Consider the following 27,309-nt stretch of genomic DNA (forward strand, 5'->3'; position numbering starts at 1 on the left):
TAACAATATGGTCAATTGTAAAATAAGAATCCTTATCTTTTAGAGTTAGTATCAAGATATTACATAAAATGATATGAAGCTGGAATCATCTTCAAAACAACCCACTGGTAGAAGGGGGTGCTCCAAGATTTTATAATCAGACTGGCACTTACAGTGCATAGTACACTACTCTCTTGGCTACACTCTAGTCTTCCCACAGCAAGATGATTAGAAACTAAGGTGGCATCAAGTGCTCTGAACACAGCCTAACTGTTTTCCACACTCAAATGCTTCACCTAAATGCAGAGGATGTAACAATCATTTACAAATAAATCTTATTTTAAATGACTTCTTTCTTTTAACATTTTGTTTTTATTTATTTTACCATTTTGTGTACATGGGTGTTTTGCCTGCATGTATGTCTGTGTACCACATACATGCCTAGTGCTCTCCAAGGCCAAAGGAGGCAGAGGTCATCTGGAACTGGAGTTACAGACAGTTGTGAGCTGCCACGAACCCAGGTGCTCTCAAAGAGCATGCAGTGCTCCTAACCACTGATCCAAGTTCATCCCCTTTAAGTGATTTCTTAGGATGAACCCAAAGATCAAAAATGTTAACATACAGATTCTCATGCACAGGCAGTGGTGTCAGTGCACACTTTAATCCCAACACTCAGGAGGCAGAGGCAGGTGGATCTCCATGAGTTCAAGGCCAGCCTGGTCTACAGAGCAAGTTCCAGGACAACCAGAGGTACACAGAGAGACCCTATCTCGGAGAAAAAAAAAAAAAAAAAAAAAAAAAAAGTTCAGAAACCCAAGAAGGTTGAATTTAGTCAGCAGGCACATTATCTTTTTTAAAAACTTAAAATTCTCTTCAAAAGCTTGAATCCTTTTTTTTTTTTTTTTTTGGTTTTTCGAGACAGGGTTTCTCTGTGGCTTTGGAGGCTGTCCTGGGTCTAGCTCTTGTAGACCAGGCTGGCCTCGAACTCACAGAGATCCGCCTGCCTCTGCCTCCCAAGTGCTGAGATTAAAGGCGTGCGCCACCAACGCCCGGCTTGAATCCTTTTTTTAAAATTGTCACTTACTTATTAATTTATCATAGTACAGGACTGAACAAAGCCTTCACACTTAGGCAAGCGCTGCAACTGGGCTCTAGCCCAGCAAGCTCCATCAAAACTGATGACCACTGGCACAGGCAGTGCCCTCTCAAATGGGACACAAATCCAGCTGTCACCCTCAGCCTTCTTCATCCAGCCTTCATACATGGTGCCTGCCTGTGCTGACTTCAGAGTCTGCACTTGTATGTCACCAACTGCTCATCACCAACTGCTCTCTAGGGCTCTCATGCTGGGGTGACTCGTGCCAGAAACAATCAACCAATCCTAGTCTGACAGCCACAGCAAAGCGTTGACACCAATACCTAAGTATCCCGGCATACGTCACTGACAGCAATGCAGCATTCATGACAAAGCAAAAACAACTCAACATAGTAGTTCACTTGGCAAGGAAAGTCAAAATGTCCTAGGGTTGTAGCTGAGTACTAGACACAGAAGGACAATGTGTCTAGAGTCATCTCCTTTGTCTTCTCACTCAGTCATCCACAGAAAAGGAACAGAAAAAGGACACTCATATGAATGGGGGGCAACCTACCAGGTATTCTTAACATTAAGGACAGCAAAAGTTTTGTTAGACTTTCAATTACTAAAAAAGCCTACAATTCAACACATTGCTGACTCATTTATGCTGGATTTTCTGTGTTTGAATGTTTTCCTGTGCTGCTATATTATCTTCCTCTCTTCAAGCTGTACCTTTGTATTCAACTCCTCTAAATAACAAAGAGCCCTGGTTACCTGGCAACAGGCTCAGCAACAGCAGTTGATCCATTTTTTCTCTCAGCAGTAGCAGGCTCTGGACAAAAACAAAAGCAACGAGAGAAAGGGAAGAGAAGCAGAGTTCAGTTAGCACCACATCTAAAGCCTCTCTCGCTGCACCAGCAACAAAAAGAAACAGAATAAGGCAACCAGCAATCAACAGCAAGGGCTGCTGCAGCAGCACGAGTCTTTCTCATCTCTACCATTTAATCTGATCTCAAATTTCCTGTAGAACACATGTCTGCTTAGCCAGAACTGTAAATCTGCAGTATCTGTAAGTGAAAACTAAACCACCTGAATCACAATTCACCTCCCCATAAAAGAAATACAAAATTCACATGAGAAAATACAAAAGAAAACCTAAAAACATTTTTTAAAAGACGTTAGAAAAGCCTGGCAGTTGTGGCGCACACCTTTCATCCCAGCACTCAGGAGGTGGATCTCTGCGAGTTCAAGACCAGCCAGCCTGATCTACGGGGCGAGTTCCAGGACAGCCTCCAAAGCTATAGAGAGAAACCCTGTCTCAAAAAACAAATGAACAAAATGTTAAAAGAATTTTTTGAAACAGGGTCTCTCCTAATGTAGACCAAGTTGACTTCAAATTCACAGAGACCTATCAGTCTCTGCTTCCCAAGAGCTGGAATTAAAGGTGTATGTCACCATGCTGTGCTAAAATTTTATTTAAAAAAGAAAATGAAAAGCAAAAAATGAATAAACTATATGACAAGCCAAGGGTAGCATGATACACCCTTGTAATCTCAATATTTGGGAGGCTCAAGCAAAAGGATCTCAAGTTCAAGGCCATCCTGTACTATTCAGTACTTCTAGAACAGCCTAGGCTACATAGTGAAACTCTATCTCAAAATAAATAGATGGATAGATAGATGGATGGATGGATGGATGAACAGACAGATAAATAAATGTATAGGAAAATATTTTTAAGCTAATATATAAATTCAATGATTCATTTGAGAAACACATGTTAAAAAGCACCTAAGACCTTGCCAAAAGGCTTTAAGAGCACTGGCTGCACTTGTAAACCCTGGTTCAGTTTCCAGCACTCACAAGGTGACTCACAACCATCTGTAACTCCAGCCCCAGGGGATCTGATGCCCTTTTCTGACCTTCACAGACTCCAGGCAAATACATGGTACACATGCATACGTGCAGGCAAAATACTCATACACATAAAAATAAAGTAAGTTAAAAATGTTTTTAAGAACAGGTTTTTAGCCGGGCGGTGGTGGCGCACACCTTTAATCCCAGCACTCAGGAGGCAGAGGCAGGCAGATCTCTGTGAGTTCAAGGCTACTAGGCTAGACTGACAGCCTCCAAAATAATACAGAGAAACCCTGTCTCGTAAAACAAAAAAAAAAAAACAAAAAAAAAAAAAACAAAAAAAAAAAAGAACAGGTTTTTAAGGACACAAAAGAGCCCCAGCAAGAACATGGTGTTTTCTTAACAGTGTCCCTGTCAAAGGATTAAATTGTGCTCATTTCATTTGCAATTTATCCCAGTCTCAGAAAAAAATAGCTTTTAAATTCTTTCAAACATTCACAAACACTCATGACTTAGTGTTTATTCTACAGTGCATCAAGCTCAATAGTTAGAGCCTTGTTCAGGAAAGGTGGCTAGAGGCAGGCTCTTGAGCTTAGGCAGCCTAGGGTAAAATGCTTTGTCATTCTGAATTGCAGTTTCCTAGTTTGTAGCAGATAAAACAAGACCAACTTCACCAGCTGCTATGAGGAGGAAATAATGTCAATGAATCTGTGACCTAGGGCCTGATGCTACTACCTTCCTAGTAGTAAGAAATATAAAATGGGAGGTACTGTTTACCAATGTGACTGATGAACCATACTGTCAGCAGCATCTAGGTCTTCCCAGTCAGAATTTCAGTGCTAACATGTTTCCACCATTCTCTCTTCCTCTCTCACCCCTCCCCCACCTTCTCAGCTCAAAATGGCCAGGAGTTGAAGTCCTCCTGTTCCAGTATCTCAAAAGCCACCATCAGCAAATCTCTCTTGATAAGCCCTTTTTTAATCTCAAAGACAGCAATAAAGGTGAAATCATGGAATACTTTAACTCCCATTTTCAGTCTAAATTCCAGTCCATAAGCCCTGAGTACTGTCTGGTCTGGAGAATGGTCTATGCTAGTCATGTCTTCACAGTTTCAAATGAGTGAGGTTATTAAATAGTGACCGGCAGCAGCTAGAAAACATCATGCAATCAGGTGCATCCAGCAGAAACCATGCAGCAGTCCTGTGGAGGCAGCTAGCAAGGGTCCCTCTGGGGGTTTTGGACAGACAGACACAGCATTCTCTCCCGGGGGAGCTTGCCTGCCTCTTCTCTTTCCTACTGAAGGAACTTCCATGCCCTGGGGTGAGCAATGGCACACTCACCTTCTAGCTATTCCTAAGGCTACAATGGTTTTAACACCCTTAGCTGCTTGCTGCTTCCTTTCTCCCTGTTACATACTCCGGGAAGACACATGACATGAGCATGCTTGGATCTGCACTAGATCTGCCTCCAGAACCAGCTTCTCAGGGAGGTCAAACAGCATATGGGAATTTACTAATATAATGTACATTACACCCTGAGAAACAAAACAGAATTACAGTTTGAGAACCACAATGCCAACATCTAATTCCCAGGCTATGCTTCCTCGCCTGCAAAATAAGGTTGGACAACAATAAATGGGACCTATTTCCTAAGCCATGAGATTTAATGTGTATACACAAGTTCAGAATCACGAGCTAAAATTGGTCTCATGAAGTCCAAACCTACTAGGTTTTTAAACTGCCCCTCCCACCTCCTTCAACACCTTCACCTTAATTAACCCATCCCTTCATCTTTAACCCATCCCTCATTTCTTGTTGTTGTTGCTGCTGTTTTTCGAGACAGGGGTTCCCTGTATAGTCCTGGCTGTCCTAGAACTCACTCTGTAGACCAGGCTGGCCTCGAACTCACAGAGATCCACCTGCCTCTGCCTCCCGAGTGCTGGGATTAAAGCCATGTGCCACCACTGCCTGGCTTCTACCCCTCACTTCTAAAAAGCAATTTAACTACATTTTTGTCTTCATGTCTCAGTGTGTGTGTGTGTGTGGTCAGAGGACAGTTCTGGAGTCAGTTCTCTTCCACATGGGTCCCAGAGATGGAGCTCAGGCTGTCAGGGTTGGGGACAGGCGCCTTCATCTGCAGTCATCTCACCGGAGCTCCCTGATTTTGAGCCTCTCTTTCAGTCTATGAACTTCCCCAGGCCTCTCCAGTCTAGAAACAACAAACCTTTCTTTCATCAACCCTTCCCTTTCTCGGGCTTGTCAGGATTTCCTCTCCTTTCCCATACACTTTTCATCAGTGCAATCTGTTGCTGTCTCCACTTGAACCCACTCCTCCTCAATTACCTTCAGTATAGCTCCCATCCCACACGGAAATGGGTTTTACTACATGGATACCAATTTGCACAATCCAACTTACCCATTTTATTCTTCTCTGGTGATAATCGGTTAACTGCTAGCAGCCCACAGTCAGCACTACACTCTATGAAGCAGGCGATGGTCAGGGCCATTCCAGGGGGACTGTTTACTCATCTGTGCTGTAGACGTCTCATTTCCCCTGCCACTCAACGTGTTTCTGCACAGGCTGGAGCTCTATCCTATGCTTGCTATCCTCATGCTGCGCTGCTTCCAGGCTGCCAGCTGTCTGTCCTCTCTCTCTGGGCCAAGCCGAAGCTTCACGCTAGCATGACGCCCACTGCCAGGTGCCAAACCATATCCCACTGCACCTCGGCTCCTGTCATCCGACACTGTCACTTTCTTCTCACAGGCTTCCACGGCTTAACCCTACTTCCCAAGTTCCCCTCTCCGTTCCTTTACAAACCCTTTTATAAGAACGCTTTCTGGGAAGGGAGGGGGCTGAAGAGTCAGCAGTCAGGAGCACTTGTTCTTCCAGAGAACCCAGGTGTGAGTCCCAGCACCCACATGGCAGCTCACACAGCCCCAGGGGATCCGACGCCCTCGTTTTACTCTAACCACACTAAACAACTTGTGTGTCGTCTGGAAAAGTGTCAACCTCAATGTATAATGTAATTCACAATCCTACTCCCCTCCAGACTCTTTTATTTAAATTAAGTATATATACAGAGATTGGATATGTTATACCAGAGGAATCATCATGGATCTGGAATTACAGATATTTGGAGCCCTTGATGTGGGTGCTGGGAACAGAACTTGGCTCCTGGAAAAGCAGTACAAGCTCTTAGCCACTGAGACATTTCTGAAGCCCTAAACTCTTCCTGAATGTAAAAAACAATTACTCAGTATGGGAGAGGTACAAGCAACAAATACCATAAAATAACAGAATACCTCATCTTCAGTAACATCACAGGGACTCGCCAAAAGTCAAAGATGAAATGTGAGAATAAGCTTTAACAAATACATTTACAATGACAGAAGTATCCCTCATTAGAAATAGAAGACAATTAGTACTTCCTAGATAGCCTGGAGTAACTAATTACCCAATACTAATATAAAGTAAAACTTACTTTCCAGGCTAAACTGCAAAGATTCTTCACTGGCCTCTGTCTCGGGACTAACCAGTTTCATTTTCAGATACAGTTTTCCTTCCACTTCTGGGGCAGACTCAGAATCTCCTTTTTCACTCCCAAGTAGAGGATCATTGATCTCCACCATGCTTTCAGACATGACATCACTGGTTGCTATGGTGCTTTCTGGATAGTTGCCAATCCCTGAAAGGGGGGCAGGGAGGAAGAAAGAAAGAACACTAAAATACAAACATGAAAAACAGCAATCTGAAATGATCAATTTGCCTGTCTGGCTCCACCACTCTGCAGGATTCAAGAGGGTCCCTAGGACAGATCCTGTCACATTATTGACAACTACCAACTAGTGTTGACACCTGGTCTTAAGAGGAGCAACAGGATCAGTTCCACTTCTGCATCTGGACAAAGGATGCTGCATGAGCCCTCAGCCAACCCACATCAGCCAGCATCAGGCATAGGTAGCAGGAGACTCCAGGCGGCATGACTGTTACCTCCCAGCACTGACTAGAGAAAACAGATAGGTTAATGTAGAAATCTACCTGCTGCCCCAAGGGTAGAGGATCTAAATCTTCTTGCCCTGTCAAGCAGCAGACTGACCAGCCAGTGCACTGAGCACACACAGCACTTCTCCATGCTTCTGTCTCTTCTTGCAAAACAGTTCCATACCCCAGCTTGGTTCTCCAGTTCTACCAGTGATATGACAAAACTTTGCACTCTTCCCTCGACCCTCTCTTGGTCCTCTTACCGCCTCTCATCGCCTAGCAGTAAAATCATACCCTGCTCCTCCAAACCGAGCATTAGCCTTCTCAGTCAGGCCAACTCCTCAGATCTAAAGTATCACTTGCATAAAGAATGGAACTTTAGAAGGTCTTTAAGTAGCGTTTATTTTAATGCCTTAAATATCTTTTTTATAAATCACTCACCAATAGGAGTACTATGTCTGTTGCGATCCAATTTTAGGTGCCCAATATGAGGTGGGGTTGCACCAGTCAATGGTGGGATAATATCACCTTCTTTAGGCAAAGTGAAATGAAATGGGGTTTCTGAAATAAACAAAAATGAAAACACAATAATGAAAAAAAAACACTGAAGTAATCGTTACACAAAAATAAGGAACTACAAAAAAAAAAAAACTTCAGTTGTTCTTTTCCCAAATTCTTATTTCTATCACCTTCACCAGCCATCCAAACCAATTCCCTGCTGGCGCTAGAAAAAACAGCAACTTTACAGCCATCATCAGCCCTAATAACAAGGCACCACCAGAGAATAGGCAAAAAAAGAAACTGGCCTGAGCAACACTGGCTCATCTACTTCCAAAACATTGTACCCAAACAACCAAACAACACAGGTCTGGATACTTTGAGTCTAGAAGCATAATTTAGTAAATGCAACCAAGAAAGTTCCTTTCTTAGCTCTGTGTTCCACAGGACTTCTAAAGCAAAGTCTGATGTTACATACAGTCTGTTCTGAAAGGTGACAAAGGATCTCCGGGGCCAAAAAGGACTTCAAAGTAGTCATTGGTTCTAACAATCAAATCTGAGGCTTTCCTTCAACTGTTCTGAACAGCACTCATTCCAGATATAAAAATAGGGTGACAATATTCAAACTCCATTTCTGCATCATGGTAAATCCCCATAAGAGGCATCCCCACGCATGTTTAGTTGGTTGCTATTAAATTATTACAAACATTAAAAACTTTTGAAGACATAAAAGTAAGTACTTCTCAGTCAGATGTGAAAGCACACACCTTCACTCCCACCACTCAAAGGCAGAGGCAGGCAAACTAATGGACATTCAAACTTAACAGTAAGTGTCTTATTGTGGAAACTGTTCCTTGGTGCAAGATTCCTTTGCACAATACTAGGCACAACTTACTAAAAATAATTTAAGACCATCTCATTGCATCAATATAATAGAGACTTGAAATGTTTTCAGGCCCTAGGGACAGCACTGCTGATACCTTCATCTAGTCTTCAATGCCTCAGTCCTGGATAGCACAGCCTATCAATCATTTTCTCTACATACAGTAGCCCTTTTCCCCAACTCCAGTTCTTTCAACAGTGTAACCAGAGATAAGCTGGATAACATGGCTTTCGATAAACTGGCTTAGAAATCCTTTGAGGTTTTCAATAAAAGGGAAATTCCCAACCCTCTGGCCTATACAGACAGTTTAAGCAGTTGAAAGAACCCTGTAGAGGACCCAAATTGGGTTCCCAGAACCAACATGGTAGTACACAACCATCCATAACTCCAGCTGCAAGGGATCTGATGCCCTCTCTAGCTTCTGTGAGCATCAAGCATGCACATGGTCCTCATACATACATGTAGGCAAAACATTCATACACATAAAATAAGTCTAAAAATACTTTTAAGTCCTAAACTTTAGTCAGTGCGCAGTTAACTGGGAGCAGCCAAGTAAGTCTCCAGTTTTTCTTAATTATTCATGTTCAATCCTCCAAATGCTGTACTTATTCAGTCATCTGAAAATCACCATTAATAAGTTAGATTACTGCTAGGCAGTGATGGTGCAAACCTTTAACCCCAGGACTCTGCAGGCAGAGGCTGGACGATCTCTGCTGAGTTCGAGGCCAGCCTGGTCTACAGAGCGAGTTCCAGGACAGCCTCCAAAACAATACAGAGAAACCCTGCCTCAAAAAAACCAAAAACAAGCCGGGCGTTGGTGGCGCACACCTTTAATCCCAGCACTCGGGAGGCAGAGGCAGGCGGATCACTGTGAGTTCGAGACCAGCCTGGACTACCAAGCGAGTTTCAGGACAGCCTCCAAAGCCAGAGAAACCCTGTCTCAAAAAAACAAAAACAAAAAAAAACAAAAACAAAAACAAAAAACCCAAAAACAAACAAACAAAAAAGATTTATCAGCCGGGCGGTACCTTTAATTCCAGTACTTGGGAGGCAGAGGCAGGCAAATCTCTGTGAGTTCCGGGGCCAGCCTGACCTACAGAGCAAGTTACAGGACAGCTAGTGCTATTACACAAAGAAGCTCTGTCTCAAAAAAAAAAACCACAAAAAAAATTTCAGATTATCACCAAATTCTGCAAAATAAGTTGTCATATTTTATCCTATTAAGTTAACTGGAATTTTCTACATTTTGGTTCTCTCATGTTGAGACCATTATTTAAATTATCACATCTTTTCTTCTTTACCAGATTATCATAGGCGATCCTATTGCATATCAGCATATCAACAAACGAAGACACAATAGAGGCAAAAGGAAACCACCTGTGTAGAAAGTTTAGTCTTATTTCTAAGAAATTCACAGGGTTCATTACTTCAAAGCAATATTTAAAACTCTTTATAGTGTGGGGGGTGGTAAGACAGGGTCTAATAGGGAGCCCTAACAGGCTGTAATTATGTATGTACATCAATCAGGATAGCCTTCAACATGCATCATTCCTCCTGTCTCTGCCTCCCGAGGACTAGATATAGACATGAGCTACCGCACTCACCCTCAAAGTTTCTCCAGTTTGCATTTAATTCCCCCTTGGGAATTTCATAAAAGATAGAAACAGATAGTTATTAAAGAAGAGAAAAGCACCCCCCCCCCCAAGAATGGGAGAGGGCTGGTGAGTGAGGACAGGTCTGAAACCCAAAAGCCCTAGTCTTTAAAGATGCAACGCAAGCAAGGTCTCCCCTAACTGGGCTATGCTGCAAAGCAGCTTCCGTCTGTCTTCACACATAATTAAAAGAACTGCTCACATCTTACACTGATGAAAAGCCATCTAACTAAAAACATAAGGTGGCCGGGCGGTGGTGGCGCATACCTTTAATCCCAGCACTCGGGAGGCAGAGGCAGGCGGATCTCTGTGAGTTCGAGGCTGGGCTGGACCGACAGCCTCCAAAACAATACAGAGAAACCCTGTCTCATAAAACAAAACAACAACAACAACAACAACAAAAACATAAGGTGGAATATAACAGGGAGTGCCTGTTATCCCAGCACTCAGGAGGCATAGGTACTAAGTTTGAAGCTAGCCTGAGCTACTGAGTACGCACTTGGCCCATCAGGGCTAAAATAAATAAGACAGTCTCAGAAAAAAAAGAAGTAAACAAAAGAAATTTCTACACTGTGACGCTGTGCATAATAATCTATGAATTGGTTTGTGATACAATCCCAGGTAGGATGACAGTCCATCAAGCAAACCAACAGAGGTGACAGCTTCATCTTAAACACAGATGCAGTGTCTCTCTGGCCATGAGTAACCCAAGGAAGGAACTTCAATGAACGTAGCTTTTCACATGAGCAACCAGGAACTTGCTAACAGAGCGGGAGCTGTCCAGCACAGCCTTGTCAGGGACACCCTCCACAGACGGGTGTGTGGAGACGCCGCCCGCCACACTGCTAGCAGTGACAGCAATCCGACGTGGAAGGACTCAGACTGGCTGCCTCTCTATTCTTCCCTGCTCTCTCTCATCTATCCCCTTTTCAGTGCCAATCTCACTTTGCTTGAACAATATGTGTGCTTTTTCTTACTTTAGCACTATTAGGGCTGGGATGTAGCTCAGCAGGTCACGTGCTTGTCTGGTGTGTACGAAGCCACCTCAGACCCTGGCACCACATACACTGTCCTTGAAGAACACAAGTAGTGTCAGCACTTGGGAGTGGAGACAGAAGGATCAAAAAAAACTTCAGTGTCAGCCTCAGCTACATACAGTTAAGAGACCTTCTTTTTAAAAACAACAAAAAGTCTTCACGCCAGGTAGACAGATCTGTAACTGAGGCCAACAGCACAACTGCTGTGGGGCACAGAGAGAACCTGTCACTAAAATTGACAAAGAGCCAGGCAGTTGTAGCAAACACCTTTAATCACAGCACTCAGGAGGCAGCCTGGTCTGTGAGTTCAAGGCCAGCCTGGTCTACAGAGTGAGTTCCAGGACAGCCTCCAAAACTTCAGAGAAACAGTCTTGAAAAAACAAAAGAAGAAAGAAAGAACAGAAAAAAGAAAGAAAAAGGACAAAAGGAAGGAAGGGAGAAAGGGAGGGATGGAGGGAGGGAGGGAGGGAGGGAGGGAGGGAGGGAGGGAGCGAAAAGCCAACCTCCCTATCAATGAGCTACACATCCAACTCATCCATAAGCTGTATTTCTCTGTTTCTTCTGCATAAAAAACTATTATTCTTCCTGTTCTAATTTCTAAATAAAACTTTTGTTTTCTTTTTTAAATATTTTTAACTCCTGTCCCAAGATACAAGTATAGACTCCAGCTGTTTGAGGACAATGATGCCATTGTTTATTTTGAGCTAGATACTGGGCTGACTTAGTCCCAGGGGCTTTTTCATACATGACATAAACTAAATCAGGCCTATCCTTAACTAAAATTCCTAAATCTTTTTATTTTTATTGATTTTTTATTACTTTTTTTTTTAAAAAAAGCTTGCTTCCCGCCGGGCGGTGGTGGCGCACGCCTTTAATCCCAGCACTCGGGAGGCAGAGGCAGGTGGATCTCTGTGAGTTCGAGGCCGGGCTGGACCGATAGCCTCCGAAACAATACAGAGAAACCCTGTCTTGTAAAAAACAAAAACAAAAAAACAAAACAAAAAAAAACTTGCTTCCCACGTCAATCCCAGCTCCCTCCTTCCCCTCCTCCTGCACCCCCCCAGTCCACCCAGCCACCTACCCTATCCCCACTCCCTTCCCTATAGAGAATATCCAGAGTCTGTCATTTCATTCAGGACAGGGTCCAAGCACTCCCCCAAGATTCCAGGCTGAGAGAGCATCCCTCTTGTGGTATGGACACACAAGTCCATTTGTATGCTAAGGATAAATACTGATCTACTCTGCCCAGGGACCCATATGTTGTCCAGGCCTCTTCACTGACACCCACATTCAGGGGGTCTGGATCAGTCCCATGCTGGCCTCCCAACTGTCGGTCTGGGGTCCAAGAGCTCCCCCTTGTTCAGGTCAGCTGTTTCTGTGGGTTCACCAGTCCATTCTTTACCCCTTTGCTCATCACTCCTCCCTCTCTGTCACTGGGTTCCAGGGGTTCAGTTCAGTATTTAGCTATGGGTGTTTGCCTCTACCTAGATCTTTTTTTTTAAAGACATTTATTTTTATTTTGTGCATGGGTGTTGTACCTCACACATGACTGTGCCCCATGTGTGGGTCTAGTGACTGCAGAGGCCAGAAAACGGCATCAGATCCTCTGAAGCTACAGTTACAGGCATTTGTAAGGTACAGGAAACGAAATTCTGGTAAACAGCCTCAACCACTGAGCCATTCTCCAGCTACAACCTTTAATCCCTTAACTTTTCATAAATACAATTTTCCAACCATTATTTTCATTGCTTTTTTTCTATCCAATAAATTGATGCATAGATGTGAGACAAATACATATATGCAGACAAAACGCCCATGCACATAAAACTTGTTTGTGGTGATGTCTTATTTATAATCTAACAAAGTTTATTTATTGAAGATCAGAAGGCAGAGCTAGCCACTAGTTAGCCATGAGGTTAGAGGTCTGTACAGACAGACAGGAAGTGATATGGCTGGGTGGAGGAGGAATGTAAGATGAGAAGAGACAGGAGCTCACCTCCTTTCGGTCTGAGGGTTTCACAGAGGTGAGAGCTCTAGTGGCCGCTCTGCTTCTCTGATCTTGCAGCTTTCACCCCTAATATCTGGCTCCGGGTTTTTATTATTAAAACCAATTAGAATATTGTGCTACACTTTTTTTTAAGACAACTATTTTTTTTCTTTCATTTTCTTTCCCTCCCTACTCCTTCCAGTGCCGGAGACTGGATTCAAGGCTCTACCACCAAGCTACATCCCCAACCCTACAGGGAATCACTTCTTAAGAAGAAAAGGGAGGGACCCACTTTCAGGATACCTCCCCAGTGCAGGGAGCATACACTGAACTTCTTAGCCAAATGAGAGAGGAGGGAGGGAGGGAGGGAGGGAGGGAGGGAGGGAGGGAGGGAGGGAGGGAGGGAGTCGAAGGGAGTCGAAGGGAGTCGAAGGGAGTCGAAGGGAGGAGGAAGGGAGTTCCGGAGCAGGGAGGAGGAGGAGTTAAGGGAAAGGGAAGGAGGGAAGTAGAAGGGTGTGGGGCAGTTAGGAAAGGAAGGAGAGGGGGCAGAGGGGTGAAGGGAGAGGCAAGGAGAAGAGAAACAAATAGTTTTCCAGCATTTTCATGTATCCAGACTAATATTAGCAAAATAAATTTTAATATGGCAGTGTCAATGACAAAAAACAATTCATCCTGGCAACTAACTGCATAAGCTGTTATAGTACTCATGAAGAATACAATTATAACTAATATTTCAGTATCTCAGAATATTCTTTTGCATACAACTATAAAAAGTAATTAAAAGGTATTCTGGCAGGCATGATGGCACACTGCTGCAACCCCAGCACCTGAGACATGCAGACAGAAAAATAAAACATTTGAAGGCATGGTAACTATAACCTTGTCAAAAGCCCGTGACTAGGGAGATCAGAGGTCACAGCTGGGAATGTACTGTTATATTACATGTCAAGCTGTAAATCTGCCATCTAAACATTTATGTTTCTACCTATAGGTGTATGTTGCTCTCAACCGTGGTCAGAAAAGCTTCTTTCCACAGTGGGCAACAGTTACTGCAGACTCCTATCTAGTCAAGTTACAGGAACAAGTAAGTGACCATGAGTGCTCTCAGCTGGGGTAAATCATGTCCATTAACTGCCCCATCCAAGGCTTTAGAGAGGCGGAAAGCATCAGAGCTGGTGGAGGAGGGGAGAGCTGTGAGATGCTGACTTCTGGACACGGCACGGCTGCTACACACATCAACTCTTAGCACCTACAGTCACCTGCAGTGGATCTGCACAAGACCAAACCATCAAGCTCCTAGCATGGTTGCTGAGAGAGGACGCGCCTTTGTGGATACAGCCACAGGTAGGTTACACATGCCCCAGTGGATGGCCTCACAATCATGCATGTATGGGTAACACTCATTGGACCCAGGGGTGGAAGTTTAATAACATAAAAGAAGGACATGAAGTTGGGAGGGTAATGGGGTCAGGGGCACCAGGAGTTTAGAGGAAGGTAATGGTGGATGGATATAATCAAAATACAATGTGTAAATCTATGAAATTTCCAAAAAATAAATTTAAAATATTGTCTTAAAGTAAAAGTGTTAAAAATCAGGAAAATAGAAAATGTGAGGCCAGTCTGAACTGTAAAAATGAAACCTTGAACCAAAAAAGGCAAAGATAGATACATAGATAGATAGACACACAGAGAGAGACAGACAGAGAGACACAGAAATAGATAGGATAAGATAGACAGAAAAAGAAAGGAATCTGTACTTGTTAGGGATACAGGTATGGATCACTGGTGGTACCTGCAGAGCTCACATGAGGTTAACCAAGGGGTGCCAGGGGAGCCTCAAGGGCAGGACCTAAGTAGAAAAAATTAAACTGGTACAATTCCTAACTACACATAATGACTACTACTGAATTACGATCCTGATATATCTCAAATGCTCACTGGTCATACAAATAATTATAACTATAAAAGAAAACTACAAACACTAATCTCAAATTTCCCAAGTACCAAGTATTTATTCCCTCAAGCTAATGCAGTTCTGACACAGAGCAAGAACTCTCCTACCTTCCTTTCCAAACAGGAACCTGGCTGGACAGCTCAAAATGAATCTACCATCACTCACCACTAGAACTCTCACAGAAACTTTGAGAGTCGCGGGCAGGGGCCTTCACAAGTTCCTGGGATGCTCCCTCTGACCCCAGCTGCTTGGCATCAGCCACTTTTACATCTATGGTCTCTGGGTTCTCTTTCTCCTGAAGCTGGGGCTGCTGCATCTCCTGGTCGGGTCTGGGAGGCTCATCTCTCACTGAAGGCAAAGGAGGCTGTGGAGAGGCTTCCTCTACAGAGTCCTTTGCTGTGGTCTCTGCTTTCACATCTCCGTCACAGTCTACAGTTTTTTCCTTGGGAGTGTCCACTCTATTCGCAGCACATGGTTCCACCTCTGGCGTAACATCCTCCCAGGAGTGGGAATCTGAGCATTTCTCCACTCCCTCCAAAGGTTCGCAGGGCACAACTCTTGGCGAGGGCTCCTTCACATCAACGATAACAACACTGGAGTCCTCAGAAGCGGCTTCTTCCCAGGCTTCTGGCTCCTTATGCTCTGACTCCTGGTCGAGTACCAGCAGCTTCTGAGGGGAGTCAACACTAATCACAGCAGGGTCTACTTCCATGGCCTCTGGGCATTCTTCTTTGGGCACTTCCTTCTGAAGACACAATGCCTGGGACTGGGTTTCAGTCAGAGAAAGGTGCAGTGGGATACTCTCCATTGTTTCTTCCTGGGGCTCCTCTCTGTGACTTTCACAGGGAGTCTCAGGGACTTCCTCAACCTCAGATCCTGAAAATCCCTCCTCTGGATGCTGTTCTTTAATTTCCATAGCCTCCTCCTGATCTAAGACACTAGAAAGTGCCTCGGATCGAGTAGCTGGAGACGGAACTGCCTGACTTCCAGAATCACACGTGAGATCAATGCAAACATCTTCAGCAACAGTGTCTTCTCTGCCTTTACTACCAGCAGCTAAAACACCATCATCAGCTCTGTTCTCTGTGTCACCCCCTTCTATTTTGTCATCATTCTGATTCATTTCTTCATGGTCATCCTGTGCTGGATTCATCAGGATATCATCAGTTTCAGCGGGAAGTTTAGAATTGGTAACTGGAGACAACGGTTCAATGTCCTCAATCTGTGTGTTCTCTCCATCTCCCTCACTCTTGGGAGAAGCCAAGCTCTCCATCTTTGAGGACTGACTATACTCACTTGTAGAAAGCATCAGTTTGCAAGACTCCCCTGTCAAGGAGAGCCCAAGGTCATCAGTGAAATTCTTTGGTTCACTCTCTGAAGTCTTAGAACACTCCACAGTCAAAGATGAGCTATGCAAATCGTCACCTTTCTTCCCATCACTTGATGGTTCTTCCAAACTTGGTGATGGAATGAAAATATCCTAAGGAAGGATAAAATAAAGTTAGGCTATCAGTTGTCCAGATCATGTTTCTTTTATATCTAATTCACCTACATTTCTAAATCAATTATTCAAAAATTAAAGAAATGCAGTGAGGGCTGTAATTCCAGAACTCAAACCTTACAACCTGTCTTTCAACTACACCAGTCACTCTGTTCAGTGAATTTCTTATAAAGTCTCTGGCAAAGAAAATAAGCACAATCCAAAACAAAACCTAAAAGTACCAGCTTACCAAGCACAAGAATATTCAAACGTGTCAGGCAGAGAGGCAGAAGCAAGAAAAATCTCTGTGAGTTTTAAAGTCTACATAGAAAATTCCAGGACAGTCAAGATTATGTAGAGAAGCCTGTCTCAAAAACCAAAAACAAAACAACAAAAAACCCAAGCAGGCTGCAGTAGCACATGCCTTTAATCCCAACACTGGAGAGGCAGAAGCAAGTGGATCTCCACGAATTCGCTCTATGAATTCGAGGGCAGCTTGGTCTACAGAGTGAGTTACAGGATAGCCAGAGCTGTTACACAGAGAAACCCTGTCTTAAAAAACAAACAAAAAACAACCAAAAATTCAAAACTTACACAAAGCCCCAGGCACTGTGGAATATGCCAGTAATCCTAGAGCTTGGGAGGCAAAGGTGAGAGACTGCTATAAATTCTAGGTCATCTACAAAGTGGGATCCTATCACAATATGCACAAGCACACACTCGGCTAAGGCATGCACCTTTAATTTCAGCACTTGGAAGAAAAAGACAAGTGGATCTCTATGAGTACAAGGCCGGCCCAGTCTACATAGTGAGGTCCAGGGCAGTCAAGACCACACTGTAAGAATTTGTCTCAAAAAAAAAAAAAATAGTGTGAGTATGTGTGTACACAGAGCATTGTTCCTAACATAAACACTATTTGGAGGTCAGAGGACAACTTTTGAGAATCAATTCTCTCTTTCCATTTTTGTTTCATTATTCTGGTGAATAAACTCAGGCTCTCAGGCTTTTGCTGCAAATACCTACCAAGCACCAAGCCATCCTATTGTTTGTTTTTCTTTTTTTCCTTTGAAGGGGTGGGGTAGGGTAAAGGTTAAAACAAGAACTCACTGTAGCCCAGGTTGTTGTTGAATGCCTGTTCTTCCTGCTTCTACCACACATGTGCTATAATTATAGGCATGTGCCTCCATGTTTTGCTTTAAATTAACCCGATTTATGTATTCATTCACTCATTCATTCATTTGGGTTTTTGTTTTTTTTTCCGAGACAGGGTTTCTCTGTGTAACAACCCTGGCCGTCCTCGAACTCAACCAAGCTAGCCCCAAATTTACAGAGATAAAGCTGCCTCTGTCTCTTGAGTTCTGAAATTAAAGGCATGTGTCACCACTGCCTGGCATTTTATTTATTTTTAACTTGTTATTTGATGGTGTTAGTGATGTTGGTGGTGGGGTGTGTGTGTGTGTGTGTGTGTGTATTTGTATATACACACAGTATGTGCATATGAGCATGGGTATCACAGCATGTGTCAATCAGCAAAACTCTTATTAGTCAACTCTTGTCTTTCTACCTTTAAGAATAAAGGCTGGAGAGATGGCTCAGAGGTTAAGAGCACTGACTGCTCTTCCAGGGGTCCTGAGTTCAATTCCCAGCAACCACATGGTGGCTCATAACCATCTACAATTCAATCCGGTGTCCTCTTCTGGCATATAGGCAGAACACTATATACGTAATAAATAAACAAATCTTAAAAAAAAAAGAATCTTACAATTAAAAAAAAAAAGAATAACATGTAGAAATTTGGCACACAGTAAAAACAAAAAAAACAAGGTAACATTCAAATTAAAATGGTAGATTCAGCGGGGCATTGGTGGCGCACGCCTTTAATCCCAGCACTCGGGAGGCAGAGGCAGGGGCAGGCTGATCTCTGTAAGTTTGAGACCAGCCTGGTCTACAAGGTGAGTTCTAGGACAGCCTCCAAAACAATACAGAGAAACCCTGTCTCAAAAAACAAAACAACAAATAAAGGGTAGATGCAACAATATCATTTTTATTATTTCTGAAACCATGCTAAACAATGGTAAAAGTATTTTTATCTAATGTGCATAATTCTCAAGAAAGAAAAAAAAAAGAGAGAACTACACACAAACGTGGTGTGTGTGTGTGAGTGTGTGTTGTGGAAGAGTGACAATCTACTTGGTAGACAAGTAATTACAAGGCCAAATAAGAGAAAGTCAACAAGTTACCAGGGTAACAACATGCCCATGCCCCCTCTCCCCGAAAAGGCTTTACTTAGGACTTGGCAGTAGTATCAGCTAATTCTAAAAGTCATGGTAAGGGTGCTGCTAAAACAGGACGAGGGCTGCCTGGAAGTCTATTTAAGAAGCAGTTCAACGCCCATATCCTCTTTCCCTGCCCCTCCTCTGCCCTGAGAAAATAAAACACAATGCCCTGGACTGGAGAACAGGCGGCCCAGGTATAAGAGTACCATCCTGAAGTTAGAGGGATTAAACAAAATCTACAGACTGAGCAGAACCTATCCCTATGTGTCATCACCTTCATCCCAAACCTTCTTCCTTTAAAGGACTTATTAATACCAACAAGCTCTGTACCCAGCAGGCAGGGGATTGCACTTTTCTAGGGACCAACCCAAGACACTAAGGATTCTGACATTAAGGCACACCTGACAAAATGTACCCAGCAGATCACACTCAATGAGGACCAAAACAAGAAGTTCCAACTATCACCTCAGAACTATTAACCCAGAGTTTTGCTTTCTCACTCTTAAATATCAGCAGATAAGGGAAAGTCCACATTAAAAGATGGTTCAGATATGAAGAGCACTGTCTACTCTTCCAGAGCACCTGGGTTCAATTCCCAGCACCCACATGACAGCTTGCAACTGTCTGTAACTCTAGTTTCAAAGGATCTGACACCTTCATACAGACATACATGCAGTCAAAACAGCAATGCACATAAAATAAAAATAAGTCATGAAGAAGGAGGAGTGCTGGAGAAATGGCTTAGAGGTTTAAGAGCACTGGTTGCTCTTCCAGAGGTCCTGAGTTCAATTCCCAGCAATCACAAGGTGGCTTGCAGTCATCTGTAATGAGATCTGGTGCCCTCTTCTGGCGTGCACGCATGCATAATATATAAATAAATATTTACAATAAATAAATAAGGGCTGGAGAGATGGCTTAGGGGTTAAGAGCACTGGCTGGTCTTGCAGAGGTCCTAAGTTCAATTCCCAGCAACCACATGGTGACTCACAACCATCTGTAATGAGATCCAGAACCCTCTCGTGGCTTGCAAGCATACACGCAGACAGAACACTGAATACATAATAAATAAATAAATCTTAAGAATAAATAAGTAAATAAAAGACAAGCGGACAGTGATAGAACACGCCTTTAAAGCCAGCACTCAGGAGGCAGAGGCAGGCCGATCTATCTCTGTGAGTTCGAGACCAGCCTGGTCTACAAAAGCTAGTTCCAGGACAGGCTCCAAAACTACATAGAGAAACCCTGCCTCAAAAACAGATAGATAGATAGATAGATAGATAGATAGATAGATAGATAGATAGATAGATATGTGGATAGATAGATAGATAAATAAATTAATTAATAAATAAATGACAGAGCTATGGCCAGCAAGATGGCTCAGTAGTCATGGTGGTCTGAATAGAAATGGCAGCCCCATAGACTCTACATTTAAATGCTTAGCTGTCAAGAAGTGGTAGTATTTGAAAGGATTAGAAGTATGGCCCTGGAGGGAATGTGTCACTGGGTGTGGAATTTGAGGTTTTAATGAGGTTTTAAAAGCCCACATCAAGTCCTCCTTCCCTCCCTCCCTCCCTCCCTCCCTCACTCCCTCACTCCCACCCTCCCTTCCTCCCTCCCTCCTTCCCTTTCTCTCTGCCTACTGATCATGATATAGCTCTGAGCTACTGCTACAGTGCCTGCCTGCATGCTTCCATGCTCCCCATCATGGTGATAAAGGACTATACCTCTGAAACTGTAAGCAAATCCCCAATTAAATGCTTTCTCTTATAATAGTAGCCATGGCCATAGTGTCTCTTCACAGCAATCGAACAATGATTAAGATAGAAAGTAAAAGCACTTGCTTGTCAAGTCTGTTGACTGAATTTGGTTTCCAGACCCACAAGACAGAACCAATACATTCAAGTTGTCTTCTGACCTCACACATGTACTAGGCCACACATGTGAACATGAGCACACACACATACACTCCAAATGAATTAAATGTAAAAGACATCAAAACAAGTTGGAGATATAGCTCAGTTGGAAGAGTTCGTGTCTAGCATGCACAAAGCCCTAGGTTCCAGCCCTAGTATTAATAATATTACTCAACAAGCTGGGTAGTGGTGGCACATGCCCTTAATTCCAGCACTCGGGAGGCAGAGGCAGCAGATCTCTGTGAGTTCGAGGCCAGCCTGGTCTACAGAATGAGTTCCAGGACAGCCTCCAAAACAATACAGAGAAACCCTGTCTCAAAAAAACAAAAAACATGTGGCAGAGTACTGCCTGCAATTCCACCACTCAGGATGCTGAGGCAGGAGATCAGAAATTCCATGTCATCCTCAGTTACACAGTGAGTAGCTTATGATACCACTTGACACTACCTCAAAAAAAAAAAAAAAAAAAAGGGAAACAGAATTGGTCTTTGGTCTAACCTATTGGTAAAGCACATACATGTCATTCACCAGGCCTATGGTATGGTTCCCAAACAGCAAACAAGTATAGCATGGTGACACATGCTGTGATCCCAAAAGCTAGGAGACCAAGGCTGGAGGATAACAAGTAAGGCTAGACTGGGTTACAAAGCAGTGCTCTGTCTCAAAAACAAGTAAGAACTGATGCTTAGTTGGAGAGCATTCATTTGCACAGCATGCTTGAGGCTGTGGGTTCTGTCCCTAGCACCCCTTAAATAAATGCATTATAAAGCCTACTTAAAACTGTGACCCCTCTGCAGAAGAGAAAACTTTCAAAATAATCATTACCATTAAAGAAAATATATACATAAAGCAAGACAAAAATTATTCAGAGAAAAAGACAGCAAAAATTCAAAACAAAAGCACAGAAATTAGTAACTCCAAGGATTAAAATAGAAGATGCCCAGCAACTGCACCCCCAGTTTACATAAGAGAAATAAAACATATCTTCACACAAGTCTGTGCATCAGCTTTCATGGTAGCAATGATTCACAGACACAAAAAGAAAAGCAGTCCCAACGTTCATCAACTGAACTAAAGAGTCAATGTCTTACATCCACAACAGTATCAGTCATAGTAAAACGGACTGAAATTCTGTTCCATGCAGTAACACAGATGAACCCTGAAATCATGCTGTCATAGTTAGCTTCAGCTGTCAACCTGACACACCCAGAGACATCTGGGGTTGGGGAGTACAGACACTGGGACAAGAGAAAATCCTACAGGATTATAATTTTAAAACACACACACACACACACACACACACACACACACACACAAAACAGGTCACAGGCCCAAAGCAAGATCAGATTTGCCTTATAATATCCAATAGATGCACCAGAAACACAAAATCAAGAGTGTAAGGCCTTGAAAATTGGTATCACCAATTACCTATAATTCCATAACCTACAGACTATAAAATAAGGTAGAAAAGGGATCTAAGAAAAATGCCCCCTAACCTGCATGAGAAACTAGATCAGTGGTTCTCAACCTGTGGGTCATGACCCCTGTCACAGGGGTTCCATATCAGATACCCTGTATAGCATATATTTACATTATGATTCATAACAGTAACAAATTACACTTTTTTTTGTTTTTTGTTTTTTCAAGACAGGATTTCTTTGTGTAGCCTTGGTTGCCCTGGAACTCACTCTGTAGGCCTGGCTGGCCTCGAACTCAGAGAACCACCTGTCTCTACCACCTGAGTGTTGTGATTAAAGGCGTACACTACCACCCCCTGAGCAAAATTACAATTATTAAGTAGCAACAAAAGGAATTTTATGGTTGGGGGTCATCACAACATGAGGTTGTATTAGGAAGGCTGAGAACCACTGACCTTGACCAAACAAGCCATCAGGCAAAGGTGGGGGTTCAGAAAAGCAGGAGAAGTGATGCCAAAGTCACCCTCACACCTCTACACATGCATGCCATGCACACACGCACAAACAAGAAAACACTTTTGCTTGCTTTTCAAAACACAGTTTCTCTGTGTAGCTCTTGCGGCCCTGGAACTCACTCAGTAGACCAGACTGGCCTCAAACTCAGAGATCTGCCTGACTCTGCCTCCCAAGTGATGGGATTAAAGGTGTGTGACACCACCAGATGGCTCAGCCATTAAAGGGTAGACTTACAAAACCAAAAAATAGCATACTTAAGATTAGTCTAGATATGTAGCTCAGTGGCAAAGCACTTGCCTAGAACCAGTGTGTGGTGGTTTGAATAGGTATGGCCCCCATGGACTCGTGTGTTTAAATGTTTGGCCCATAGGAGTGCTAATATTAAAGGGCGTGGCCTTGATGGAATAGGTGTGATCTTGATAGAGGAAGTGTGTCTCTGTGGAGGCAGGCTTTGAGGTCTCATATGTGCTCAAACTGTAGGGTATAAGGGTTAGCCAAAGAAGCTACCCTGGCCCTGAAACCAGAACTAGTGAACCGAACATGATACCAAAGATCCCTGAGCACAAAATCTAGCACGCTGATCCTGAACCCAGAACCAAAGAAACACATCCTGACTCTGAAACCAGAGCCAAAGAAACACTTTGGTCCAAGAACCAGAGCCAGTGAAAGAAATATGCCTTAGCCCCGAAAATAGAGCCGAAAGGCTAAAAAAGAGCCAGTAAAAGAAACACAGTTTGAAAAGCTGGGCGTTGGTGGCGCATGCCTTTAATCCCAGCACTCGGGAGGCAGAGGCAGGCGGATCTCTGTGAGTTCGAGGCCAGGCTGGACCGACAGCCTCCAAAACAGAGAAACCCTGTCTCGTAAAACCAAAAAAAAAAAAAAAAAAGAAAGAAACACAGTTTGGCCCTGAAACCAGAGCAATTCTGACCCTGACCAACTAAGCCAACCAATCCTTAAGCAGGAAATCTAACCAATCCCTGAGCAGAAAATCTCTCTGGGAAAACTCCGCCCCCCCATAAGTGCTATATAAGCCCCTCTGCCTGTTCAGTTGCTGGCTGTCCTTTCCTACCCTGGCAGAGGCAGCCAATCTTCTAGACTCCTTCTTCCTTTCAAATAAATCTTTCTTAACAGAGTTTTGGATGAAGATCTTCTTTCTCCAGTGCAGAAAAAAGAGCCTTTGCTGAGAGGCTCCCTTGGAGGGGCTGAGCAGAAAAAAGCAGAAGAAGCAGTTACATCTGCTGAAAAACTCCTTAGGAGTAGAGCAGGAAGGAGAGTGCGACATTCCTGCAGGGGTTTCCCCTTTAGCAATGAAGCTGACGTACATCTTGGGACTGAGCTGAGCAAAGCAGAAGAAATGGATAACTCTGCTAGGACATTCCCAAGAGGAGCAAGATTGCTACATCCTGCAAGGGAGACCATCCCCCATGGCACCCCAGCTTCAGGTATCACCTGACTTCCTGACAAGTGAGGCTACCCTTCCCTCCAGAGCTGTCTTATTACAGCTTATAGCCTGACCTTCCAACAAGTCAAAGTAAGCTCCAGACTCCAAAGCTGTTCCTTTGCAGCTCCAGATACAGCCTGACTCCCCAACAAGTTAGGATACCTTTCCCTCTAGAGCTGTAACACTCGCAGGCACACGTCATGTCCAGTGTCACAGTCTCCTGCTGCCTGCAGACTAAGATGTAGAACTCTCAGCTCCTTCAGCACCATGTCTGCCTACACACCTCCATGTCCCACCATGAAATGTTTTCCATGGTCATGGTGCCTCTTCACAGCAACAGAAACTCTAAGACACTGTATCCTTAGGTTCAAATCCCTGAAGCACAAAGTAAAGAGGGAAGCTCTGAGTTTGAGACCAGCATGGTCTACAAAACAAGTTCCAGGACAGCCAGAGCTAATACACAGAGAAACCCTATGGTGAAAACAAACAACAACAAAAAGTAAGGAGGGAAGCAAAGGCATCAGGAGGAGGAGACTGTCCCTTCAACACTCACATGAGAAAACTCAGGCTGGGACGGGATGGGAAGAGAGCCCGGAGTGAAGACAGGTGCGCTCTGAGACACTGGTGTTGACACTTGTGGTGATACTGCGGGCTGAGACGGGACATGAGGCTTTTCTATCTCCACTGCTTCGCCATCCTGAAGCTTCTGGAAAGTCTCCCCTCCTTCTTCAGGCATCACTGACATATCCAAGGGCTCATCTGATTCCACACAGGAAAAATGAATTAAGAAATTATCACTCACCAATGTTAGTCATGCTCCAATACTAAGCAGCAATTATGTCACAGAAATTTCCATTTCTAAAACAAGTGTCCTAATTTTCAGAAAACTAACATGATAGGTTGTGTCGCATCAATCCTTCCCATGCATGTGCACACATAAGGAACTCAGACGACACCTTTCAGGAGTGGTTTTTCGACTTCCACTATTGGCTCCAGGGACAACACTCAGATTGTCAGGCTTTCTAGTCAAGCATTTTTAATCATCTCACTAGGCCACATCTATTTTTAGATACAGAATTAAAATGGTGTTTCATCTGAGCATATCTGCCCCACCCATAGTAAACGGAAATTACATTGTCTCCTCTAAACCCTCTCAGATTATCATAGCTCGTTCTCACATCTTCTGTAGGAATAGTCAGATTAATTTTTGTCATGTGTTTGTGTATATGGTGTGCATGTGTATGAATGTGTACATGTGTGTGGGTGCAAGTGTGTATGCACGTGTTGGGGGTGTCTGTGGAGGCCCAAGGTTGATGTCACCAATCTTACTTAACTCTTCCTAGTGTTGCAAACCAGCTTTGCTCCATGGATCCCATCTCCACCTTCTGAAGTTGGATTAACCAGTAGGCCATCATGCTCTCCCAGCATTTACATGGGTTCTAAGGATTCCATCAACTCCAGCAAGCACTCTGACTGCTGAGCCACCTCCCCAGCACTTAATGCCACCTAATTTAACTATCACACATTCTGCCCCAGGCCTGGAAAGACAATGAATTTGTTCATCACTCCGAGTCAGTTATCTTATATGTGAACTTATTATAGGTGCAGTATGTAATGCTAAGTGCAGAGACTGATGCCAGAACAAGTACAGAGCTACCAATGCCAGTCAACACTGATTTACCTCAGAACCAAGACACTGATCGCAACACAAACTGCTCAGGGGAAACACACAGAAAGAACACAAAACACTGCCCCTGGGGCTGGGGAGATGGAGATGACTCAGAGGTTGTTCTTCCAAACAAGCCAGGTTTGATTCTCAGCACTTATATGGTATCTTATAGCCATCTGCAACTCAAATTCCAGGGGATACAATACCCCATCCTAGCCTTAGAGGGCGCCAGATATCCAAGTGGTGTACAAACATACATGTAGCTAAAACACCCATGTACATAAAATCTAAAAAAAAAACAAACCACTAAGCCGGGCGGTGGTGGCGCACGCCTTTAATCCCAGCACTCGGGAGGCAGAGGCAGGCAGATCTCTGTGAGTTTGAGGCTGGGCTGGACAGACAGCCTCCAAAACAAATCAGAGAAACCCTGTCTCGTAAAAACCAAAAAGCAAACAAACAAACAAACAAACCACTGTTTTTACATAATATCCTACCTACCTTAAGGCTACCAAGTCCATTGTCAGAGATAGCCTAGCTAGCTGTTAAATTCATCAGGCTTTTGAGCCCTAAACTACAATCTGATCCCAGCCACACCAGTCATAAACTACTTACTCCATTTAGTTTTCCCCAGTTTACATTCATATTACCTACTGCCTACAATCCAAATTCAGTGCCTACCCTTGCTGCTTGGTTGGCCTCACCCTTACATGCCAATCTGATGAGATTTTTAGGATCCAGTGCTACAAACTTTGATTTAGTAATCTAAGATAGATGACAAAACAAACATCTAAAAAGCATTTGAAACTTCACAAACATGGATACACATATTAAGCAAATGTGTTAAATACAGCTGATGCAATGTTACATGGAAAAGAAAATTGAATCAGATATATAATGATGCCAACTGCATAAAAATACTTTTTCATATGTATAGAGAAACTATGAAAAACACATCCAAATACTAACTATGACTAAATCTGGATTGTGGTCCCTCAGATGATGTTTTTATTTTCTTCATATTACTCTCCTATTACTTTCCCAAATTTTCTACAGTGAGTACTGATTATAAACATGGAGAAGAAAAAGCATTTTTCATACAATCCCTTTTATATGTTCACATTACAGATAGAAGAAATCAAGAAATTAACTTAACCATCTGAATAGGGTTTTTGTAAAATGAAATCTCATCATTTTCCCTAAAGATGTCACCAATTACACCACCAGTTAGAATGCTATTGTTCTACTCTGTTCCCTACAACTGAGAAAACAAACACAGAGAAGAAACAGAGGCTAAGCTTGTCCATGTAGTACTTCTCCATGCTCACAGGACTCAGCAGCAGACAGCAGGCTGGCACAGGAGAACATATGTCAGATAAAAACAAGAGTTTCAGAGGCAAGTCCCTGAGTTCAGATCCTAACTATACTACTAGTTATGAAATCTGTGACTCCATTGTCTAATGGGCAACATGGGGATAAAAGTAACCACTACTTAGGATTTTCTCTGGGAGGGAAAAAAAAACAGAAATACCTGAGTAAATGAAAAGCAGCTATGATAGCACCTGGCATAAACTAAGTGTTTAATAATAATGTGAGTTATTGTTGTCATATCAGTGTGTGAATAAAGAATGCCAAGGATGGTGTTACAAAGCTGAAAGCCCAGCACTCAGGATGGAGAGGGAGAGGATCTTTAGGTGAT

General features: G+C 43.3%; 1 protein-coding gene across 5 annotated transcripts in view; it reads right to left on the reverse strand.

Annotated features, from left to right (window-relative positions):
* Tp53bp1 (tumor protein p53 binding protein 1) overlaps positions 1 to 27,309 on the reverse strand; it is a 74,318-nt gene that overhangs the window by 25,734 nt on the left and 21,275 nt on the right. For all 5 annotated transcript variants that reach the window (XM_021226264.2, XM_021226265.2, XM_021226267.2 and 2 more), the window contains 5 exons: positions 24,498 to 24,703; positions 15,066 to 16,380; positions 7,331 to 7,450; positions 6,390 to 6,593; positions 1,829 to 1,886 (listed from right to left, as the gene is read on the reverse strand). In XM_021226264.2, the coding sequence (XP_021081923.1) occupies positions 1,829 to 1,886; positions 6,390 to 6,593; positions 7,331 to 7,450; positions 15,066 to 16,380; positions 24,498 to 24,703 (1,903 nt within the window). The remainder of the gene's footprint in view (positions 1 to 1,828; positions 1,887 to 6,389; positions 6,594 to 7,330; positions 7,451 to 15,065; positions 16,381 to 24,497; positions 24,704 to 27,309) is intronic.

Source organism: Mesocricetus auratus, unplaced genomic scaffold, assembly GCF_017639785.1.
Source record: "Mesocricetus auratus isolate SY011 unplaced genomic scaffold, BCM_Maur_2.0 Super-Scaffold_100004, whole genome shotgun sequence".
NCBI classification, from domain to species: domain Eukaryota; kingdom Metazoa; phylum Chordata; class Mammalia; order Rodentia; family Cricetidae; genus Mesocricetus; species Mesocricetus auratus.